The sequence below is a fragment of the Aythya ferina genome, assembly GCF_964211825.1.
Source record: "Aythya ferina genome assembly, chromosome: 2".
NCBI classification, from domain to species: domain Eukaryota; kingdom Metazoa; phylum Chordata; class Aves; order Anseriformes; family Anatidae; genus Aythya; species Aythya ferina.
Window position 1 is genome coordinate 138,922,331 of NC_140297.1, and position 21,527 is coordinate 138,943,857.

The window sequence follows — 21,527 nt, forward strand, 5'->3', positions numbered from 1 at the left end:
GAATGCTTTATTAAATCACTGGTAGAAATGAAAATGTATGAGTTCATTAGCAGGTAGGTAGAAAGTGTAGGTTTCGGTGTTTTGTATTAATGCAGTGTGCCGGCCTGACAGAACCTTGTTTGAAGGCTACATAATAAAAGGAAAAATAAAAAACTATATAGCAATACCATGTGGCTTCTGATTTGGGAACTACAATTTAGCCTATTAGACGTGGACCTGTTCCAAAAGTGCACATTCAAACAATCATGCATGAAGGAGTTAGAAACACAGATGTGAATTATAACTCTCCGAAATCCTGGGAAAGCTCCAAATCAGGCCATTAGAGGTAGGCTTGAACTGTGAGTACAGATCCAGATCTAAAATTTTTGTTGAAACCTGTCTTTCCCTACATTTTTACAGCAACTACTGAATGTATTAAAACCAACGTTCCATAAGCTTAAAAAAAACATAAAAAAAATTAACCCCATCTTAGCTGTGATTCGCAGTGACTGACTAAATGCATTTCTATAAAAAAGCAGAGACAAAAAAAAAAAAAAAAAAAAAAAAAAAAAATCATTGAATGCAATGGGACAGTTTAAATGGGTCAAATTCAAGCTGGATTACTGCAACTGCATTGGCATTGGCTGCTACACAGTGATGAGATTTAACATTAGAAACATAAATTACATAAGGTTTGTCTTTCCTGAGTTTGGAACAGAACTTTGAAGTGCCTGGTTCATTTTCAATTGTTTTTACACACACACACAGGCTAACACACACTAATAAATATATATTTTTTTAAATAAGCTCAAGTCAGTAGTTTTGACAAGTGTTTGGCAGGATTGAGGCTGCCATTTCACAAACGTACAAGTGGCAGAAGATAGAAGATTTCCCCAGGTCTGCAATGCTGCATGAGGCTAAAAGCACAGACGGAGCAATGACGGGACACCTGTCATTTTTCAGTGCTCCAGAAATGTTCAGCAGGAAACCGAGGGTCCCACGTATATAAAATTACCTGATTCACCGATGCTTCATCTGTAGTCTTCACTAATGCATGCTGCTTTTTGTTTGCTTGTTCATTTGAAATCAAAGATGTTTGCAAAGTGATTCACAGTGATCCTTCTCATGTAAAGGATGTAGAAACTGTGGCAGAAACAACCTGCCCTGGGCTACCCTGTGCTATTTAATAAGAGAAACAACAGTAGAAGCTGGGTCTGGCAAATCTGAGCTGCTGCTGCCTGCAAAGCATCTCTCTTCAGTGCTTATCTCAGTGCCTGATGATTAAGTCTAGATTTCCACACCTTGAAAGCAATAAATAAATCTACAGCTCACTGTCTTAAGACCATTCCCATTATTAGTCATTAAAAAAATAAAAAAATCAGTCACTAAAAAAAAAAAAAAAAAAGATTTGAAGGAGTACAGAAGGAATGGCACAGCAGCACTGTGCAGACACAACTAAGAAAGCATTTTACTCCTTTTTAACTGGCCTGGTGACCACCACTACCACCGCACTTGTAAGTTATGTTAAAAATGCATGTTAAGAACATAATCCAGCACTACATAACTTCAGGAATTCATCCCATAGTCTGATGCTTTGTGTCGTGCGGTAGCGGGAAGAAGTCAAAGCAAACTGCACTGAGGCTCGTAAGCGAGTAGTCACAGCTTGTGTTGCTATCGGGAGTATCTGAGTGATCAATTTCGGGACTGCGTCCTTTAAGCTAGGCTGCATCTGGCATGCAAAGGTCGTAAAATATTTTAATAAAAATGCCAAGTCTGATGAGAGAAAAGTGAAATGCACAGTAATAGCATCTAAGTCTAAATATTTATGAATCCAAATGATGGTTTAAAAAATTTCAAAATAGTTCCAATATGTTGTATTACTTGGTAGTAAACAACAAAAGTCTGATTAGACTCTGTATTTTATTAGATTCTGTATTTTGAGCTCCACCAAAGCACAGATCCATCCAGAAAAAAAAAACTACATTTCCAGGTTTCTAAAAATACAGCTTTTTTATTGTCTGTTCCTCACAGAACTGTAGTTCTACTACCGTGCTATAGAATTCTGAAACTCCCAAAGTATACATATTTAAGCTAAAGAAGGAATAAAATTTTATTTATCTAAAGGGAGAGGTGCTAGAGTTCTTGACTGAAACTTTTCTAGTCCTTTCAAACTGCTGGGCTCACTTTGGTGGTGGCTCAGCAACCTGACAAAACGTATCTCAAGAACAAGACAAAAACGCAGTAGTGCTGTACGTTTCTGAAGTGACACAGTGATCATTTAGCCCAGAGAAATGTCCTATAAATGCACACACACACAACATATATGTATATTTCATGTATTAACATGGAGACAGAACTGCAGACTGGGCTGAGGGCTATCATTTGTTTGCAAAACTTCAAGTGAATAGACCCAGTTTGCAGAATTTTACCCACTCATGGAAGTACGAGAAGTATATGGTGTGTTTTTTGGTTTTGTTTGTCTTTAAGTGATAGATGTGTGCGGTGTTAATCACAGTAAGTGTCCGGGGCAGCAGTTTCAGCAGGAGGAGGGCTGGTAAAATTTCACAAACACTTTTGTAAGGCTGAAACATGCAAGAAAATACATCATCTGTGACAAATAGCTGGACAATCTTTTTTCATTTTATAAGTAATCCAAGTATGGTTCAAGTAAAAGCTACCAGCAGAAGATAAGCATTGTCTACGTGTTATTTTTCTGTCTCGAAATGCCACGAAGGCAAGAGTACAACAAAACAGAAACTGAGTGCTGTGCTCCAGCATTTGGTTGCATGCACTGGAGTGATCCTGGCAGTATAATGTGGCCTTTTGTATGTTTTTCAGACTGACACACAGCGCTGCATTTGTGGCATTTCATGACGATTCTTTGCCTTGCACATTAATGAGTGGTAGGCCACACGGCACCACATGTGCTCTGCTCACTGCAAGATGCTGCGTTCCGCCCTCCTCAGATGTACTGAGCATTACAGTTCAGTGCATCTGTGAAATTCGGGATAACACAAAAAAAAGGAACAGGAACTTCGTTTTACTCCCTTGTGGCTTCTACTCAAGATGTCCTTCTCGGGTAATACCTTGAGATTAAACAACCCAGACACAGAAGGAACAGAGATAAGCATGAAGCACACTGTATCTGAATTGTAGGGAAAGTAGGAAGCAAAACAGTGATCTCCTGGATCTCCCGTGTTCTTTCTGTAGGGTTCTACAGCAGAAGAGCTATAGCCATAAACGTACATGTGTTCCTTCCCTGCCAGGCTCTCTAAAGGAACTTCTGATGGAAATCCCATACGATTCTGGGTCGTTGTGTTTGGAGAGTGAAAAAAAAAAAAAAAAGACTGTCAGTTGTCTTTAGCTGTCACTCCACACTGAAGAGGAAAACACTCATGAATTGTCCTTAGCCAGGTGATCTAGGAGCTCCACGTGAAGGTCCTTGACTTCTGATAACTCACGGAGGGCTGCGTAGCTCCTTCTTCTTGTCTCGGAGGTTGGGAGGGGGAGCAGAAGACAATCCTACCCCTAGCTCAGGAATAAGTCGTCAGGAACTCAGCAAGCTGGAGCTCCCTGATCTGCCTTTCTCTTACATGCGTTACACACATGTAGAGAATGGAGCCAACAATGCTGTGGCTGGGGACTGGTGTTTAAAGTGGTCTGGAAAATGTGGAGAGGTCTATCATCATCCTGTCCCCTGCCCAGCAGCTAATTCTGCCCCTGCCCTTCCTTCACTCCCCGCTATCAACTCTGTTCCAGCTCTTTTTACAACTTAGTTTTAAGACTCAACTCATGTTTTTAAAGGAAGTAAGAAAGAAGGGAGACCTACCCAACAGCTATGAATTCCTGCAGCCTTCCAGTGAATTACACCTCAGGAAGAATGATGTTTTGCAAAAGTTATCAATCAGATCGGTGTCCTGATATATGTTGAGTCTTTCATGTGGATCAAAACTGAGAAATGAGGCAGAAGGTGTACTTTGGACCAGGAATCAGACTGGACTGGGAACAAATCACAATAGGGTTTGTTTTTAGAATAGTTCAGACACTTCATAGGGTTATTCTTGATGACCAGAAGCTGTGTGAATTGCAGTACTGAGACCATAGCATGCTGAGACACTCTGCTTCAGAGCTATCAGTTAACGCAGTGTTTTACTTTTTCATCAGATTAGGTGCTGAAGAACTAGGCTTGGTTATAAGATCATTAGGACCAAGACTACGTCATTGTTTGTATTGTGCATACTTCAGTGGAATCTTGCTCTAAGCTGTGCCTCCAAGGCGTACTGTTAAACTAATAAATGACACAAGAGGCAGTTTCACAATCATGTTGATAGGGAATATATTGGAAGATGTTTCTTTTCTACCCTTGACTAATGCCTCATGGTTCTTAATTATGGTCAAAGTCGTTGTCTTTGCTCTGGAAATTGAGTACAAACCTTGCACGCACATTAGTTCTGTGTCTCCTGCCCACCTGTGGTGAATGTCTCTGCATTTCCTTCCTCAGGGAGATTTTAATCTGCCTGCAAAAGGTATCAGAATGTCATTGCTGTGTGGCAGCCAGTTGAAATAATCAGAACAAGTCTTCAAAAAGTGCATCAAAAAGTGTAAGAGAACACCTGAGAAACAAGGTGTGATGGGTTCGTCCTGCCTAGCACATCTCCCACCCACAGCTGCTCACTCTGCCCCCAGCAGGATGAGGGGAGAAAACGGGAAGAGCAGGAGAGAGAAAGCTTGTGCATGAAAATTATGATAGGGAGATTAGTTATCAATTACTGTTGCAGGCAAAACAGACTGGAAGTGGGAAAATTAACTTAATTTGCTGCCATTTAGAATAAATAATTACTGATTTTGGTAGTGGGAAACAAAAACAAACAAAAAGGGAGAAAGAAATGTGGATACGCTTAGGGAAAACGCTTTTCCTCCTCCTTTCCCTGGCTCAAGTTCACTCCAAGCACCTCTCCTCCCCTACTTGTTATCACTGTGGGTCACACACAGCCTCTTTGGTGAGGCACTGGGCAGTGCAAGGGGGGAGGCTGCAGTCTGTACATAGCAGTTTCTCTCTGCCACTTCATCCTTCTCACTCTTTCCCTCTGCTCCAGTGTGATTCTACTTGGGCTGCAGGGAGTATCTGCTCTGCCACGGAACACCTCCTCTTTCTCTTCTTCTCCTCCTCCTCCGACCTTGGTGGAATCAGCAGAGCCCCTGCTCTCTCCTCAGAGGCCACCCCTGCAGCCCACCACTACCAAAACTTTGCCATTTATACCCAAGGCATAAGGCTCTGTAACAAAGCAGAGAGACGCTGTCCCATCAAAAGCAGCAGTGGTCTTTCACAGCTGTTTTGCCCCATCAGCAGAGTGAGCAGATCACTATGTGAGTAAGGAGAGCCACCAGAGAGTCATGAGGGAAAAAGAGGAAACCACCCAGGGACAGCAGGAACATGAGCTGTTGGGAAAAGGCAGGGCAGGCAAACTTCCAGTGGGCTTGGAGAATGGGTTGTAGCTGAAACGAGTGGGAGAGACCTATCAAACCTCTCAAGACCTCTCATTTCTCATTTTGTTAGCCTGTTCCACAGCCTGGTGCCTGTCAGGAATGCCTTTTTCAGGTTTAGAAAATCAAGGTGGGCCAGGAACTGCTGGGCTGGTCTGCAGAAAAGACTGTGGTGACCTTGTAGGGCCCCTTCGAGCACTGGGCCCAGCTGGAGGTTTCTCAGCTACAGAGAAGAACCAAAGACCCAGCACAAGAACTCCCCATGCTGACATAATTGCACGTGAAGCAGAACTGCAGTGCAAAAAGGCATAAATGCATGAAGTATTGTAATATCTGCAGAGAGCCATAAGGTCCAACACAACCGAATGAATTTCACCTGCAGCTAGAGGTGATGAGAGGGCAGAAAGAGAACATGAGGAAAGAACAGAATGAGGAATGCTGTGGTTTTCTTCCTGAAGCCACATACAAAAAACGCTGCCACAGAAAGAGTGTATTCAGGCATTGGCAAGTTTAGGAGGATGAGGGAGGGCTGGACACCTATTTGCCTAAAATAGAAGTGCTGAAGTACAGAAATAGAAGATGAAGGAGAAACAGAGAAGAAAGGGGAGCAATAATCCAAGTTCTATTATTTTTTAAGTCTATCTAATTTCAGCAAAGGCTTAAAAAACTCTCCAGGGGATTCTTTCATCTAAAAATCCAAGCTTTGAAGCAAAATCTGTTTTTCTGTTTTTAACAGATCTCTTTGCTGTCCTATTTCTTTCTCCCATTCTAATGTTTAATCTGCTTCGGCAGGGATGATCTATTGCTAGATCTGTGTCAGGTCTTTGCCAGACTCCATGGGGTCTGAGTTTACTCCAGTCATCTCATGCTCTTATTTAAAATATTTTAACTGGAAAGCCCAGATAACCACATTTCAGAGACTGCCATTTTGCAACAAAATTCCATCTGGCCAACATTAGGTCCACTTACCGTGGTTGGAGTAAAAAATAATCTTGCCTTCATGTTGAGGCTGTACAGCTTCAGTTAAACGTGATTTGGAATGGGACAGCTCACTCCTAATGAGCATCAGCACTGACAGCAGGAAAACTAGCTTTTAAGAATCCAAATTTCAAAGCACACTTGTTGGCAGTCTGGTACTCACTTTCTGTTTCTTTGGGAGGATCTGAGCGTTTCTGCAAAGTCACGCTCCTCTTTGGAGAAATGGTGGGTTTTTCAGAGTTTCTAGCCTTCATGAAGGATGTAGATGAGGTACCTGTATTTAAAAAGAACATTTAAATGATGTGAAGCTGAATGGTTTAGTATTACATAGTGCTGTTGCTAGCCCTACTGGTAAGTGGAGCTATTTAAGGAACAAAGAGGTCATAATATCTTTGAGGAAGATGGTAAGAGGACATTCACAGAAGCACGAGGTAATGCCTCGTACAAGTCCTGAAAGCATGCTGCATACTGACAAACTGGTGAAAATAAAAAAGTTTAATCTCTTGGGTTGTATATAAGTCACTGAAGCATAAGAAGCCATGAAAGTGAAATCTGTGTGTGACTCAAACAGTATTGCTGTGTCACTGTGCAGAATGAATGGCCAATATTCACCTCTGCAACAGAGCCTGTACAGTAAAGTAGTACCTTGCAACTTTCACTTTCCCTTTTGTAGAAAACTTATCATTCATCAGTGTGGTGCAGAAAGCAACCCTCCTGCAGACAGCATAAGAGAGGCAGATGTTTATGTATGCAACTCCAAAGAAGAGCGAACAAAGCCCTTATGCTGAGAGAATTTTAGCTAAGCTTGTCCTCATAAACTACAGAACTTGGATAACAACCTGTAAAGAATGATGATGAATTTTTCTCCACATCTTCTTGCGTTTTAAGGAGTACTCTCTCCTGCTCCAAGGCTTCTATGTACTTGGAATAAGACCAGGAAGCCTGCAAGAATCATTAAAAAAATCAGCCTCCTGACCACACCACTGGTTGTCCATGGTCCGTTTCGACCATGAGATTAAGAATTTGTTTATATTATATCCCAGTTATTGAATAATCTCCGTTACTGAAAAGAGAACTTTTTTCATGACAATACTAGAATCACGTGAAAAATAATACATTGCTACAAATGAGCAAATCGCAAAACACCATGAGATGTAATGTAAGCAACTCTGACAGATACAATGTTTATCTTCATTTATTCTCTATCCCTAGTTCTGAGTCCTATTCTCTCATGTCTTCTACAAAAACTAAACACAACAGATCTTTCCCCTTCCAAAGCTGCAACATTTAGTCCTTTTGAGGACTTCATTTTATCTCCCTGACACATCCTTTTATGTGCCATATCTCAAATCATAGAAAGTCTCATTAGCCTCACAGTTCTTTCTGCTGGCTCACTCCAGCAGAATGCTGCTACCAGTAGAAGCAGGACATCCAGAGATGGTCATTCTTTCCTTTTCTAAGGAACAAATGCTGCCTTTTTACATTGCAAGAACCACAGTTCAGTTTCCTTGTAAGCTTCAGGTCACTCTCTCAAATCAGAAGGGAAATGGGAACTGTGTGGTTATTTGGCTTTTTTTTTTTTTTCTTACAACATCAGAAGTTTGAGACCCATCTGTCATTTTGTGTACTTGTTAAGAACTTCAAGCACCTTCCCATAAAAGAAAGGGGCTTGGAGGGAAAAAAAAAAAAAAAAAAAGAAAAAAAAAAAAGAACAACAACAAAAAAAAAGTTACTGAGCCTTCTGCAATTACCTGGCCTCTTCTTGAGGGCTTAGGAATGTAATATTGATATCCTGGCTCACCCATCTCAGGTTATGCTTTTTTGTTTGTTTGATTGTTTGTTTTGGTTGGATGATTGGTTTTGTTTTTGCTTGGAACAGGTATGAGTGAAGGTTAAAAGGCTTATTTAAGGGCTAAGACTGTGAGCTTCATACAGCCGGTAGTGTGGCTTCAGATTTTGAGAATATTTCAGACTTATTTCTATATTCTGCTCTCACTAATGTAATGCCACAGGAGCTCTGTGGAATTTAAGCAGTGGCCAGAGTGCAAGTTACTCCTCTATCACATGACATAGCTGTGATTATGTGGTTGCACAGATTTCCCATTATATTATGTCAGTGTCAGGGCAGCTATGAGCAATCACTTCGTATGCCCAAGGTGGTGTGTCTATTATTCCATTTTCTCCAGTAAAATAACTGCCACCTTTTCACTACAGATTTGGTGCATCACGTGAGTTGTTTCCAAGAAGTACTAGATGGCTATTTTCTGTCTGAATTTCTGTCCAAGTAACTAGATTTCCAAAATGAGTTCAGCTTCAGTTTTTGATGAGTGAGCAGAACAGGACTCAAGCCTAAACCATTTTTTTTTCAAGATATGAATTTCCCAAGTAGTGAATGATTTCTTATTCCAGATTTGAACTTCCTTTCCTTCAACTTATATTTAAATACAGATAATTTTTACATCTCCAAACCTAAAGATCGTAATGTGTTTTTAGGCATTAATACTACTCAGAACCTAAACCTGGAAGCAAGGAAGGATGGGAGAAAGGAAAGAAGGATTGAAAAGTTAACCTTCTAACAGCAAAGCTATGGTACAGGAATGAACAGTTACTGAAGAACCACATGTAAGTAGTATTCAAGACCAAACCCCACCTTCCCATTCTGCCAAGATCATTTTATCTCTCTTGAATGATGATATCTGCAGCAAAATGTTTATTATTCACCTGCCACTCATATCCATCTGAAAATGATGTTGGTCTTCTCCCCGTGCCAGTATCTCGTCCCAGAGCACTACTTGGCAGATTGATGAGGTTTGCATCCACTTCTTTACCCTGACAATAATAAGAACTCATAATTAGCTCTAAACAGGAGCTGCTGAGCTAATGTAAAAAGCAAATCTGAGGAAGCAAAAATTGTCATTGGAAACATGACAGTGTTGTAAGCAGTGTCGTTTTATATGATGGACATATTGTGGACAGAGTTTTGTAATGCCCAGTTTTATAATTCATCACTTTGGGCATACTAAAAGATATCAGGAGGTACTGCTTTTTTAATACTTTTCTTTGTCTTAATCAAAATTTCCTGACCCCTACACACCTACTGACTATCTTCATTTTAGATTTAATAACTGCTTCAAGAGTGAGCTATCACTAAGTGAGAGAGAACACCTGCAAGAGAACTTATTTTAAGGACAGAGAGGCCATTGTGGTACCCTAATTGAGCCTTGGGTATAAATGTAGAACGAAGGACTTCCCATGATTAATTCCAGCCTGGTCCAGAAGCTGTGAATGAACTACAGCATACATGCTAGGAAAATGGGCAATCTTGTTTAAAACATTTACAATGAAGGACAAGGCATTGTAACCCTTGGTAAACTGCTCTAGTGATTAAGTGTTTGTCATTTTCATGTTGTTTTAGTGTTTTATTAAGGCTGCATCTTTGCACATTCTGCCTGATGATCCCAAAACTCGTTATGGACATTAATCAGTGTTCACATTTAACCTCACATAATTAACCCACAAAATCCCAATGAGGCAAGTGATATAACTCTCCTGCATGCAAATGAGAAAGTGAGAAAAAACAAAAGAAAAAAAAAAAAAAGAGGTCAAATGTTTCCCAAAGTTGCTCAGAAACCCCCTGAAAGATCTAGAAAAGGACCAGAATATCCTACTTCATTGCTCCCATGGAGCCTTTCCCTTCCTTACCATTCCCACTGACCAATGGACCCATCCTCTGTAATGGTGATTTTAGGGCATAGAACTGCCCGGGCAGCATGGTGTTTATATTCTCTCCACAAGCAGACTCACTACCATCTGTGGGACATGCAATTGTTGGAGCAAGGAGGCCAAAACCAATACAGAAATAGGGTGTGTAGGATAGTATATTAATACCATCATTTATGTTTGCTGTGTTTCTAAATGAGAACGGTGAATTGAGTCCTTTAATGATGTTTTCTCATAATAAATTAGCCAGGTTATGGCAATGTCATATCTCCTGATGGTACACCACTTACCAACAAATAAGCTTACTGCTTAGAAGCTTAAAAAGAGATGGTGGGAAACATGGAAAAGTAAAATTAATATATATGTTTTTAACCTTTCTCTGTTAAAGGGCACGGAAAGAGCAATGACAGATTTACAGTGGAAGTATTATTTTGTACACTTGAAATCTAACATTTCAAAATCTGTTTTGGGGGTAAAGGGCAATTGTGTAGGCAATACATTACAAATAATAGCATCGAGGCAGCCTGCAAAAAGTGACTAATGATATTTTTAAAAGTATGTGGCACGTGCAGTTACCAGAGGAACAAATCCACAGAAGGGCAAAGAAGAGCCCATATAGCTGTGCCACACTAAGGACAAATGCGTGAAAAGGGACAAGAAAAGCATGCTCTCCCAAGGCAATATCTTTTAAAACAATGATTTCAGCTATATACAGAAGCAATCACATGGTGTTGAATATTCCAGCTTACTTCACACCATACCTATTTATTCCTGCCTTTCAGACACAAAGCTTGGAAGAGGTCTCTGCACAGTACATGCATGGCTTCCCTCACTGTCAGCCACTCATCCCCTGCACTGAGACCATGGCGAGGAAGCCTTCAACAGCATTTGCCCCATAAATAACCAAAAGGCACCCACAAAAAATAATGAGATAGTCAGATGACACTAAGTCACGCATCACTGTCCAGTGAAAACTACCTTGTGTGCCTGTTTTTCCTCTATGCTGCATCAAGGCCTCGCTGCCTTATCTAGTCGGTTCTGACAGTGAGGCAAGCCCACACAGATCAGCCACCCTAAGGACAAATCTGGGAGAAAGGAGAAAGCAAAATTCCTCCCACAGGAGGATGGTTGTTCCATTTGACATAAAACAAAAATGATACGAGGTGGGGGGGAAACAGCTATAAGAAAAAATATCATTTGTAATGCTTGCCAGATTATTCCTCTCCCTCAGCATGGAGGGGCAGGGGAACAGGAACAGAACTTTGCAGGAGGTGGGAAAGGCTTTGATCCTGAACCAGGCTGATTGGCTTTAGGAGCTTCCTACACTGCTCTGCCAGGGAGACTGGATCAATTGTCTGAATGGTTATGTTGTCTCTGAGGGGACAGAAGTCTCAGGTAGGAGAACAAACAAAGGCAAACTTAAAAATAATTGAAGAGGAAAGGGTTTTTCAAAGACTTATCTGTTCCACCTATTCTTTCAAGAAGAAATAACTGGTTTACTGATAATATATATATTTTTTTTGTGAATAGTCTGTAAACTGTTTACTGAACCGCATTCCCTGCCTGTCACTTTCTAAAATTTCTTACCCTTTTTCCCAACTCAGATGGGTAATTCACCTTTCCCATTTGTTCCCCATAAAAGCTAGGCTTTTGCCATACTGGCCAAGATTTTCTCTTTACTTCCTTGATCTTAATCAGAAATCTTATAGACAGGCAACAAACAGATGGAAAAAATAAGTCTGCAAAAACACAAAAGTGCATTACTTTGAAATATTGCATTCTTGCACTGTAAGTGTTGCCAATGGCCTTGCCAGACATATCTGTATGGAGGCAATGTGCTTTGGAGAAAGCAGCATGGGTTTTTGAATTTTAGACTTCACTTGACATTGCTTTGTGGCCTTGAGTAACACTTCACTGGTCCTGAGCTTTCACATGTCTAAAAGGAGGATAGCGATGTACAGGCATATGTCTTTATCTGTTCGGATGCTCATGTGGTTCTCATCATAAGCAATGTCTCAACACATGTGTACATGGCATTTAAAATATGTAAAGGTCTTTTAACGCTACTTATGATGGTTTGCAAGTCCAATCATTTCTCTGCCCTTAAAGGAATGTTCTCTCCTCAAAGCTTGCTGAACAATTACATTTCATAAAAAATAATATTTTGCAAAGCCTATAATCAATAGCAAAAAATATATATTTTTTTTTTATTAATAAAATTCCAAGAAAAACAATTTTACAAGTGAGCATTCCACTGCAGAGGTCACAGTTGTGCTAATGCACCGACACTGTCTGGGAACTTATTGTGAACAGTCTAATAATTTCACTGTCAAAGCTGAGAAATACTCAAGTAAAGACAAAGACTATACAAAGCATTTAGCTCATAAGTATTTTAAACAATAATGTGCAGCCTTTTCAAATGCTCCTTCTGAAAAAGAAACATGAAATCTTGTTGTTTGTTTGTTTTTTGTCAATTGTGACCCAGCAGGACTGTAAATTCTTTAAAAAGGACAGTACACATGGGAAGTGTAAGCAGGTTTGCAGTTACCCATTTTACACATGAAGTATACATGGAGTTTAAAAAAATCAGACCTCTTTTCCGCTATTCTCTTGGCACAAAAGATCGCTAAAATACATTTTCCTCCCTGCTTAATGAAAGGAGTATTCCACTGACTCATCTGCTTCAAGTTAAACATATGTATATGCATTGGCAGGATTGGGAACTAATCGCCCTAGGACTACATTGTATGTAAAGCTTGAAGTCTAACAAAAAGATTTCGGTAGCTTTGGATCAGGCTGAGAAAAGGATATTTGGATTCCTATCCGTTTGCTCATGAAACAGTTTTTATTCAGTCCATCAGCTCTCACCTGAAGCTTTGCGAGCCTCTCCTCTAATGTTTTGCCTTCCTTCTTTTGCATCTTTTTTCCTTTTTTTCTCTCCAAGGCAAGCAAAATTTCATCACTATCCAAACGGCTTTGAAACTTACAAAATTTTGGCCAAAATTTAAACAGAAGAGCAAAAATAGTCATCTGTGCAGAAAGAAAAGAAAGTCAGTCTTGACTGTACTAGAAAGACGGAGTTTGCTGTAAAATAAAGTATAGTTTACCGTGAGAATGTAATAACTATTTCTTTTTGAATACACAGCCTTGTTCCTCCTACGTACTGTGTCCTGACATTTCAACCCAGCTTTGCTCGGCACATGCTTTTTTCATCAGTGTGTTTATTACTGGTGAGAAATCTTCCTAAAACATAGTTAAAAGGCACTTTCTTTTTTATATATTTCCCTAAACAATTGTTTGCATTAATGAAAACATCCATCATTTTTTACAAGTATTCTTGATAAAATATACACCAGTAGAATTGCTTTTGCACCACTGTTCTGTTCAAGTATTTCAACTATTCAGTTCATTAGGGAGAGAGGGTTTTTTTCCTCCTTAAGAGAAAGGAAATACTTTTTTGCCTCTGGAAAGCCTCTTAAACCACATTACAGATCTATGAGCAAATCTTGGATAATTTTTAAATGATATAATCTCTCACAGGGTCTTTTTTGAACTAGAATAAGAAAAACAATTTTTAAAAAGCAAACAGAAGGGCTCAGTGAATTTTGTTGCTGCATGTACTAAGGCTCACATTTTTCAGTTTATTTAGATGTTTAATTCTCATTGAGAAATTTGGCTTCTAAGTAGTCAAGTATGCTCAGCACCTCACTGCTTCTGGTTTAAAGTACTTGAAAGTGACACTTGAGTCATTGTCATATTTGAGTCACAACTTTTTGGCCAAGTTCTTTCCTTGGTTTTGTGCCACATTTCTGGAGTTCACTGTCTTTTACATAGGCTGAAATGAGACTTATTTCTCTTAGGATCCATACGTACCCTTTTGTCTGACAAACCACCCATCTTTTGCAATCCAAATGTTTTGCGCACTCGCATTTGATTTTTAAAGGTATTGATGGAAATTTGATAGGAAAATAAAACAGATTAGCTTTCTTGGGTTTAGAAGATAAGTCATAGATGATAGTAATGAGGAATAAGAAAATAATAAGTCTGTAGTAAAGGTTTATAGATTACTGTTTTGTCTGATTAGTAAAAAGATCAGAGAGAGAAAATTGCCTGCAGACTTTCTGTAATGAAAAGGGAAAGACTCAGTAAGTTGAGCTTTGTGCTTCACTCACATCTGCTTTTTTTTTTTTTTTTTTTTTAATATTTTTTTAATATTTATATGAATGAATCCTGTAACTGTAAATTGCTTCTCTGGCATTAACCAAATTATAAACAAGCAATTCAAAAAATAAACAAAGTTCATTTCAACTGACAGCACTCCTAACACAGAGCTGGATACCACCTTTCCCATATCAGCTGGCTGACACAAATTTTCAGTTTATTTGGCAGCAAATATCTGAAACTTCTCTGTCATCTCCACCATACAATCTTAATTGAAATGGATGACTCTAGTGTTCTACTTCATGGTTAGGTTTATGTATGGAGTCAAAATTGCCACGTAAGCAACAAAGGATGTCCTTAAAATCAGCCACACAAACTCTATCCAAATCTGTTACAGAGATTCTCCCAGCTTCTTACCTGCGCCTCTCTAAAAATGTAAGGTCCTAGTTCTTTCCTGTGCTCCAAAATCTTCTGTGCTTGTTCAGTTGGGATGTCAATCTGCAAAGCTGGGGGTACGGTGGAATTAATAAAGCGGTTGATGATAGCCGTGATCTTATTCTGGACTGTGGCGTCATCACAATGAGAATGGCACAAGTCCTGAAAGATGAAAAATAGCACTTTCAGTCAGTGTAAAGAGAGATGCAAGACCCTTTCCAGGGGCCCAGTGATCAAAGAGTAACAGTCATACAAAAATAATTATACAAAGAGATTCCTTCAGTATGTAGGATGAAATTCTTATAGCAAATGTGCACGGTCACAGCAATAGTTAAAACATGAGTGGGACTTCTGGTTTGCAAATGCAGATACACAGCAGTCATTGATTTTAGGTGATAGTCTCTGCCTGCACATTCTGATGGAACAGTGTAGTCTTTGTCCTGCACTCAATCTGAGTACGTTATTGGTAAATAGGAGGCATTTCTGAAAAGACAAACACACTTGCAGGTGTGAGATGCACTGATTTTCACAATGAGCTTGCTATGACTAGCAAAGTAACTTTAAAAAAAAAAAATGCTTTACAAACTCCAAGAACAGAGGGGGACATTTTGAGTGGTACAAGGTATTATAACCAAGAATGCTGGCACAAGAGGAGACAATTTAAGCTACAAGTACAGTCTTCCATTCATTTCTAGTTTCTCCAGTCATTAAGATTTTGTAGTTTCCCAAAACCTCAATGTCTGAAATAATTCATGCAGGATAGACAGAATACAAAACAAACCTGAACTTACACGAGTAAGATCTCAGAGGAGCACTGAGGTTTTCTGCTCTTGGTAATGTGACCCTATCATTCTGTTAAAACCTATTATTACTGTGTTTTCACACTCTGGTGATGCTACTATTGGGCTTTGACAGGAGAGAAAAATCATTCAAAGAGCTTCCCTGAAATCCTTTGAAACGTGTACTTTCCATCTATCTATAAATATCAAGACATTTCTATAACAACAGGAGATTATCGCATGTATCTTCCATAGGCACAATGAGCACTCCAGAGAATTTTCAGGAAGTGTGCTCTCTAAATGAAGAATATGCATTTAGTTTTGGTAGAGGAGGCTGGATATTTACTTTGCAAAGAAATTAAAAACAGGGCTTTTAACCAGAAATGTGGTATGTGGAAGAACAGTTTTGTTTTATTATGAATACTTTTTAGTTTTGTGAAGGAAAAAAAGAATGATAACAGCTACAATGAAGAAAGTAAGGCAATACAAAAACATATTCAATATATCCTAAGAATATATTATGGTTTTCTTTGCTCATCTAGCACAGAAGAAAATGCAGAGAGCTGTAGTAAGAGGGAAGAAAAACAAGCCATAAGATATGAAGAGGAATGAGACGTGAACATACAGAAACAGATGGAAATGATCCACAGAGTTATATTTCTTCATATTTGTTTTCAAAAAATTTTTTTGTATTTTTTGTTTGTCCCAAAGTGTGCTGCCAGCCCAAATGGGTTACAAGGAGCAATGCAGACACTGACTCCCAAAGGGAGTTCTGTCTAAACTGATGGCGTGATAGGGCTCAGACAACACAAGCATGCACTATGCAAAGTACTGCCCACATCTTTGGCAATATTCCTCCAGTTCAGCCTGACCCACAACACTCCTACTGCTCCAGCCCTTTGCTTCTATAAAGAGCATCAACTGCCAACCATGACAAATCGCATGCATGTAGAAATATGGTCAGATTGTGCTTTTTCTTGATAAGAAGACAAATAAAATTAACATAAATGAAGGAGAGGGGGTGGGACATAAAACAATGAGGCCTTTCTTCAGAAAGCAGACACACAAAGAAAACAGTCTAAACTACACTCCACATTTGTAGAAAGTTTCCATGTCCTCCAAAACGTAGCAATGAAGAGTCACAAATCTGAAAAAAAAATGTCGGATATTGTGAGAAGCATTTATATCATGTAACTTCAGATGCCCTAATGTGATGTTTCTACTATAAGATGGTCACTCTGTAACCAAGAGAGACAGCAGCACCTCCAGAGAGAATATCGGCCTACAACTTTGGGGTCAAAGCCACTGGATTGACAGGAGGATTGCCCTCTGTAAGCAGAGAAGCTTCAGCTTCTAAAGTAGACCCCAAATTCAAATGCCAGAACTATCCAGTAAAAGTGCACCCACATGTCTGCAGCAGGATCTCCAAGTGCTACCGCAGCATCACCTGTGTTCAGCTCCTAATTTCTGAGCATGTTAGCTAACCTCACACTGCCTGTGCTATGTTCAGGAGCCCAGGAGAGGCTTTGTTTGCTCCAGCAAAATCCCAGAGGCAACGGGAATAAGGAAGAAGTGAAAGATCTGCCTTTAGTCCAGGGTGTTACTAGGAGGCTGCTGTGTGATTTAAAGTCTCACGCCAGAGGTTTCTGATTGTGCTTTGCCTCACACGACAGCAGCTGCTGGAAGCGGAATGCATGTGGAAGACAGAAAACCCCTGCTGACCTTGGCCACCTCCTCAGTGGCAGTCAGATGCAACTGTGCAGGGTGTAAGGGATATGATGTCTGCATTTTACATGCAAGTTTTTTGGGTAGAGACCGTATTTACATTTGTACATTTGATTGAATTTCAAAGTTCTTTCTGATTTTTGAAAAACTACCCAACTCAGCAATAATCCCTCTGTTTAACAGTGTTTAGCTATAAAGACAGAATGAACATTTACTGCTTGCATATTTTCTACTGCTCAACACAAGTATACCAAAATCTGGGCATTTGTTAGTACCCCTTCAGAGATTGAAAAGAATGGTAGAGTTTGAAGAAGCACAAAAAAAAACATTCAAGTCATTAAAAAACAGCTACTCTTAAGAAATCAGGACTTTCATCAAAGAAAAAGACAAATAAATGGTGAAGGAGGTTTTACTATGAACAAGAAAATGCTTAGAGATATTCTTGTTAAAATTCTCCTAATTTGCAGTAATGGATGCATTTGCTTACAAGTTGAATGATGCTCCCCTTGTGCCGTTTTACCACCGTACCTTATACTTCTGTACCTCTTGCCAGAAGAGCACTCCATTCTCCAGGAGGTCTCCTTTCAGGGACACAAAGCGTTGAAACTGATTTGCTGTCACTGGATTCAACAGTGCTTTGCGGAAAGCAATTATTTCACTAGATGAAGAAACCCACTTATTGTCCACATGCTGTCAAGAGAAGAAATAAATGCACCAAATAAACTTTGTTTCAAAAAGCAATAACAAAGGCATTAGTTAGCGTAAACTGTCTGATTCTTATCTTTGCACTGACCCTAACTTTCAGTAGTTTATGGGTTTATGACATGGATACAATAGAATTTGGCAAGGTTTCATTTCTTTCTTTCCTTTCTTTTCTTTTCTTTCTTTTTTCTTTTTTTTTCCAGTTTGGTTTGGGCAACATTTTTTGGAAAACGTGATGGGAGAGGAAATGACTGACAATGATTTAGACCATATGAGTACATACTATAAAGTATGGAAACAGCTATTGTTATTGATTATGGCAACAGGCTACTTTTCTAGAGAACAGTTTGAGTTTTGTGCAAACAAACAACAAAGAAAAAGGAACAGACAAACCACATAGCTAAAAGTTGTAAAATGCTTCTGACAGGGATCTCACTAACAAAATGAGCTTTGAAATGTGTTGCCATGATCACCAACAGAAGCTAGAGAATTTGCTCTCGGTGGAATAAAACTACCAATAGTAAAATAGAATTTAAAGTCATCGAGACATTTTGGAAATCCTCCTGCTGCAAAGCAGGGAACAGTAGGCAGCCAGGAAAGGGTGGAGAAAGAAAGATGGCTTATGCAGGGACAGTTTGTTTGAAATGAAGTTCAGGCTGGCCTGCCTTCCTGAACAAACAGTTCTTGTGCTGTCAGTGAGCAGCAAGCCAAACAATCCCCCTTTGTTATCAGATGGATGAATGAAAACTGTCTTGTAACAGTGGTAGAAAACTCCTGAAGTCCTGGAGAGATGGAGTGCTGTTCTGCAATGGTCCCATGCAATGGTCTGCATGGGACAGGAGCATTTGTAGTTGTTGCAGACAGTCCTGGCAATATAACCTGATGGTAAGCTGAAAGACTTTCTGCAGCTTTGCTTAAAGACAGGGGATACAGTTCAGATTCTGCTGTGGAGCTTGCCAGGGTTGGGCGCCTACCCTTGCAGGAGGGTGTGTGGTGGTTGTCCAAAGAGTCCTCTGGTTAAAATGAAGTCAGTGCAACTTAGACAGTAAGTAAGGTGGCATCTTCTCGGCCCTCCTCCAAATTTCCAAACATGTTCCCTCTGCTGTGACCAGGGTTTAAGAAGCTATTGGGAAAAATTCCTCCTGGGGCATATTCATAAAAGGAGGAACAAAACACTGCTCCCACCCCTATCCTGATGTATGAATACTGTTTAGCTTATGGTTTAATAACCTTAAAGCAGAATATGGAAAATAATCATCTTCCTGACAAACAGACAAAAGAAAACTCAGTTAACAGAACCCACATGCACTTTGGATCCCTTCCGAGCTAATGGTTTGCATGGATAATTGGTGACCGGGTCTCCAGTTTGATTTCAACAGACAATAAAAGTTCAACTGAATAAATGTACACAACTTGTATGTTGGCAATCACCAAGAGTTCACTGCTCTTCAAGAGAAAAAACTGGCAAACATCTGATGAAATGTATTATTACAAAGGTTTAAGATGTTTAAAATTGATATTATCTCAGTGCTGTAAGATTAAAATACAATTCTAAATGAAACAGATACTGTGAGATATGATTAAACCTGCCCACTCCACTGCATACTTCACATTCCCTTTTGTGTCTGCACGTAATCCACTCGCAATAATAAATAAACTACCAGATGCTGGAATGAACAGCTTGTCCCAATAAGTCCACAGCATGCAAAATACAGATAAATGTGAATTAAAGGTACAATACCAGTTTAAGGAGGGTTAACAGTGCTCTACAGAGAAGGACGAGACATGTTTTTTTCAAGTATGACCTCTTTAGCCAGGAAGGGAGAGAAATTTACCGTGAACATCCAGCAGGGAGCTAGATTCACCAGTGATGTGAGTAATTGTCCCACTGTAGCCAATACAATCATGCCTGCTTTTGACAGCACTGCATTTGGGCTTCACGCTGTCAGCAGGGAAATGGTGAAGGATGTGCAAGGTCTGAACAGAAAAGACATCAAAACTGCAGACACATGAGACATAATAAACTTCACTTGCCTTCCACATCCTAGTTGTCTTCTCCTGCTTTTGGCTTAGGAGATCTTCGGTTCTCTCCCTTACCTGCAGTTGAATAAAAGATTATCATTGTATTTTTTTTTAACATTTTTGTTTAATGTTCAGCCCTCTAACAATTGAGACCACAGTGGGAGAATAGTTGATACTTCAACCATCTTCATTTGGCTCTTGATACATGAAACTTGTGGACCCACATTGAACACCATCCAGGGTTAAGCTATAAATGAGCCCTTGCTCATTAACACTGAGGAGTTAAGTCAAGAGGCAATGGCAGTGAAACGGTGCTCTTCCCCTGGTTTATCCTACCCATAATGTACCACTTAATTTGGGAATAGATTTTGAGTCTAATGACATTGTTCTTTTTTTTTAATATGAATTGGTTTTGTTCCTTTGGACAGCTGTATCAGAAATACAGATTTGATCCTTCAGCTTCTTTGTAGCAAAAAAATACACCTCAAATCAAGGGCAGATTTTCAGAATAAGGACTACATAGCATGCCCACAGTGTTTGGTCACTGTGAAATATGAAGCCAAGTGGAGAATGTCATCTGGTTTCGTTTCTTCTAAAATACATTCTTCAAAGGACCTTTTCATCCTCTGAATTTGCAGTAAGAAAGAGAAAAGAGCAGTGAGACAAAAATGAAGGGAAAGACTAGGGAAAGACTAAAAGCTGATTAAAACTATGTATTTCCTGCAAACTGTTTATTAGGGCTTAATACAGCATTTTCCAAACTGCAGGGGCTACTCTCCCTGCCAGTACAGTGCAGCAGGTGCAAGAAGAGGCATGCAAAAGCTAGCTTCCAGAACTGGAAGCAGCTTAGCCTCATCCCATGGTCTTGTGCCAGGGCTCATAAGTGAAGCAGAGTGCAGCTACAAAGGGCAGGGGACTAGGAAATTTTGCTTCAATTTTATCATTATTAAGATTACAGTTTGGCTTACCAGAATCTACACTTTTCCAATTCCTTAATGCTCTAAATCAATTAAAAGGATCCATCAACACTTCTGATAACCCTTTTGATGTTAAAAAAAATCATAGAAAGTAAGTTTTATGAATCACTGCGGTGTGCATGTCTGTCCGCATGGTGGAACCATCAAGTTTCCTTCTGCTGTGACATTCACATTTCCTAGCTCTTGTGGAAGTGCAGAGAACAAGTTATTCTGCAACTGTCATGAGCAGGAGATCTCCCTGCATAGATCCCAGCCACAGAGGCGCTCCTGTAAAAGGCAGATGTTGGCTCTGCCCTTTCCCCAGTCTTCCTAATGAGCCAGCAGAGTGAACGGCTCCTCATTCCAAGTTTTTTGGCAACTTTTTAGAGTAACTTGTTGGAAGCAAGGCTTGTAGCAGTTAACATCCCCACCAAGCAGAATTTCAGAAGTCCAGCAGTCATTTCTACAGGCACTGTAGCTCCCGAAGGGAAAATACGGACACCGTATGAGAGAGTGAATACAGCATGGGAAGCCCACTTGCTTGTGTTCTTGTCCCCTTGGGCAAATCCTTTACAAAGCAGCATTT

General features: G+C 39.7%; 1 protein-coding gene across 1 annotated transcript in view; it reads right to left on the reverse strand.

The window, feature by feature from the left end:
• Positions 1-555: 555 nt before the first annotated feature.
• Positions 556-21,527, reverse strand: part of RGS22 (regulator of G protein signaling 22) — a 67,195-nt gene continuing 46,223 nt past the window's right edge. The window contains exons 20-27 of the mRNA XM_084510482.1: positions 19,998-20,060; positions 17,790-17,951; positions 14,740-14,919; positions 13,030-13,191; positions 9,163-9,270; positions 7,281-7,383; positions 6,605-6,715; positions 556-4,496 (exon numbers count right to left, since the gene is read on the reverse strand). Coding sequence (XP_084366608.1) covers positions 4,477-4,496; positions 6,605-6,715; positions 7,281-7,383; positions 9,163-9,270; positions 13,030-13,191; positions 14,740-14,919; positions 17,790-17,951; positions 19,998-20,060 — 909 coding nt within the window. The 3' untranslated portion in view covers positions 556-4,476. The remainder of the gene's footprint in view (positions 4,497-6,604; positions 6,716-7,280; positions 7,384-9,162; positions 9,271-13,029; positions 13,192-14,739; positions 14,920-17,789; positions 17,952-19,997; positions 20,061-21,527) is intronic.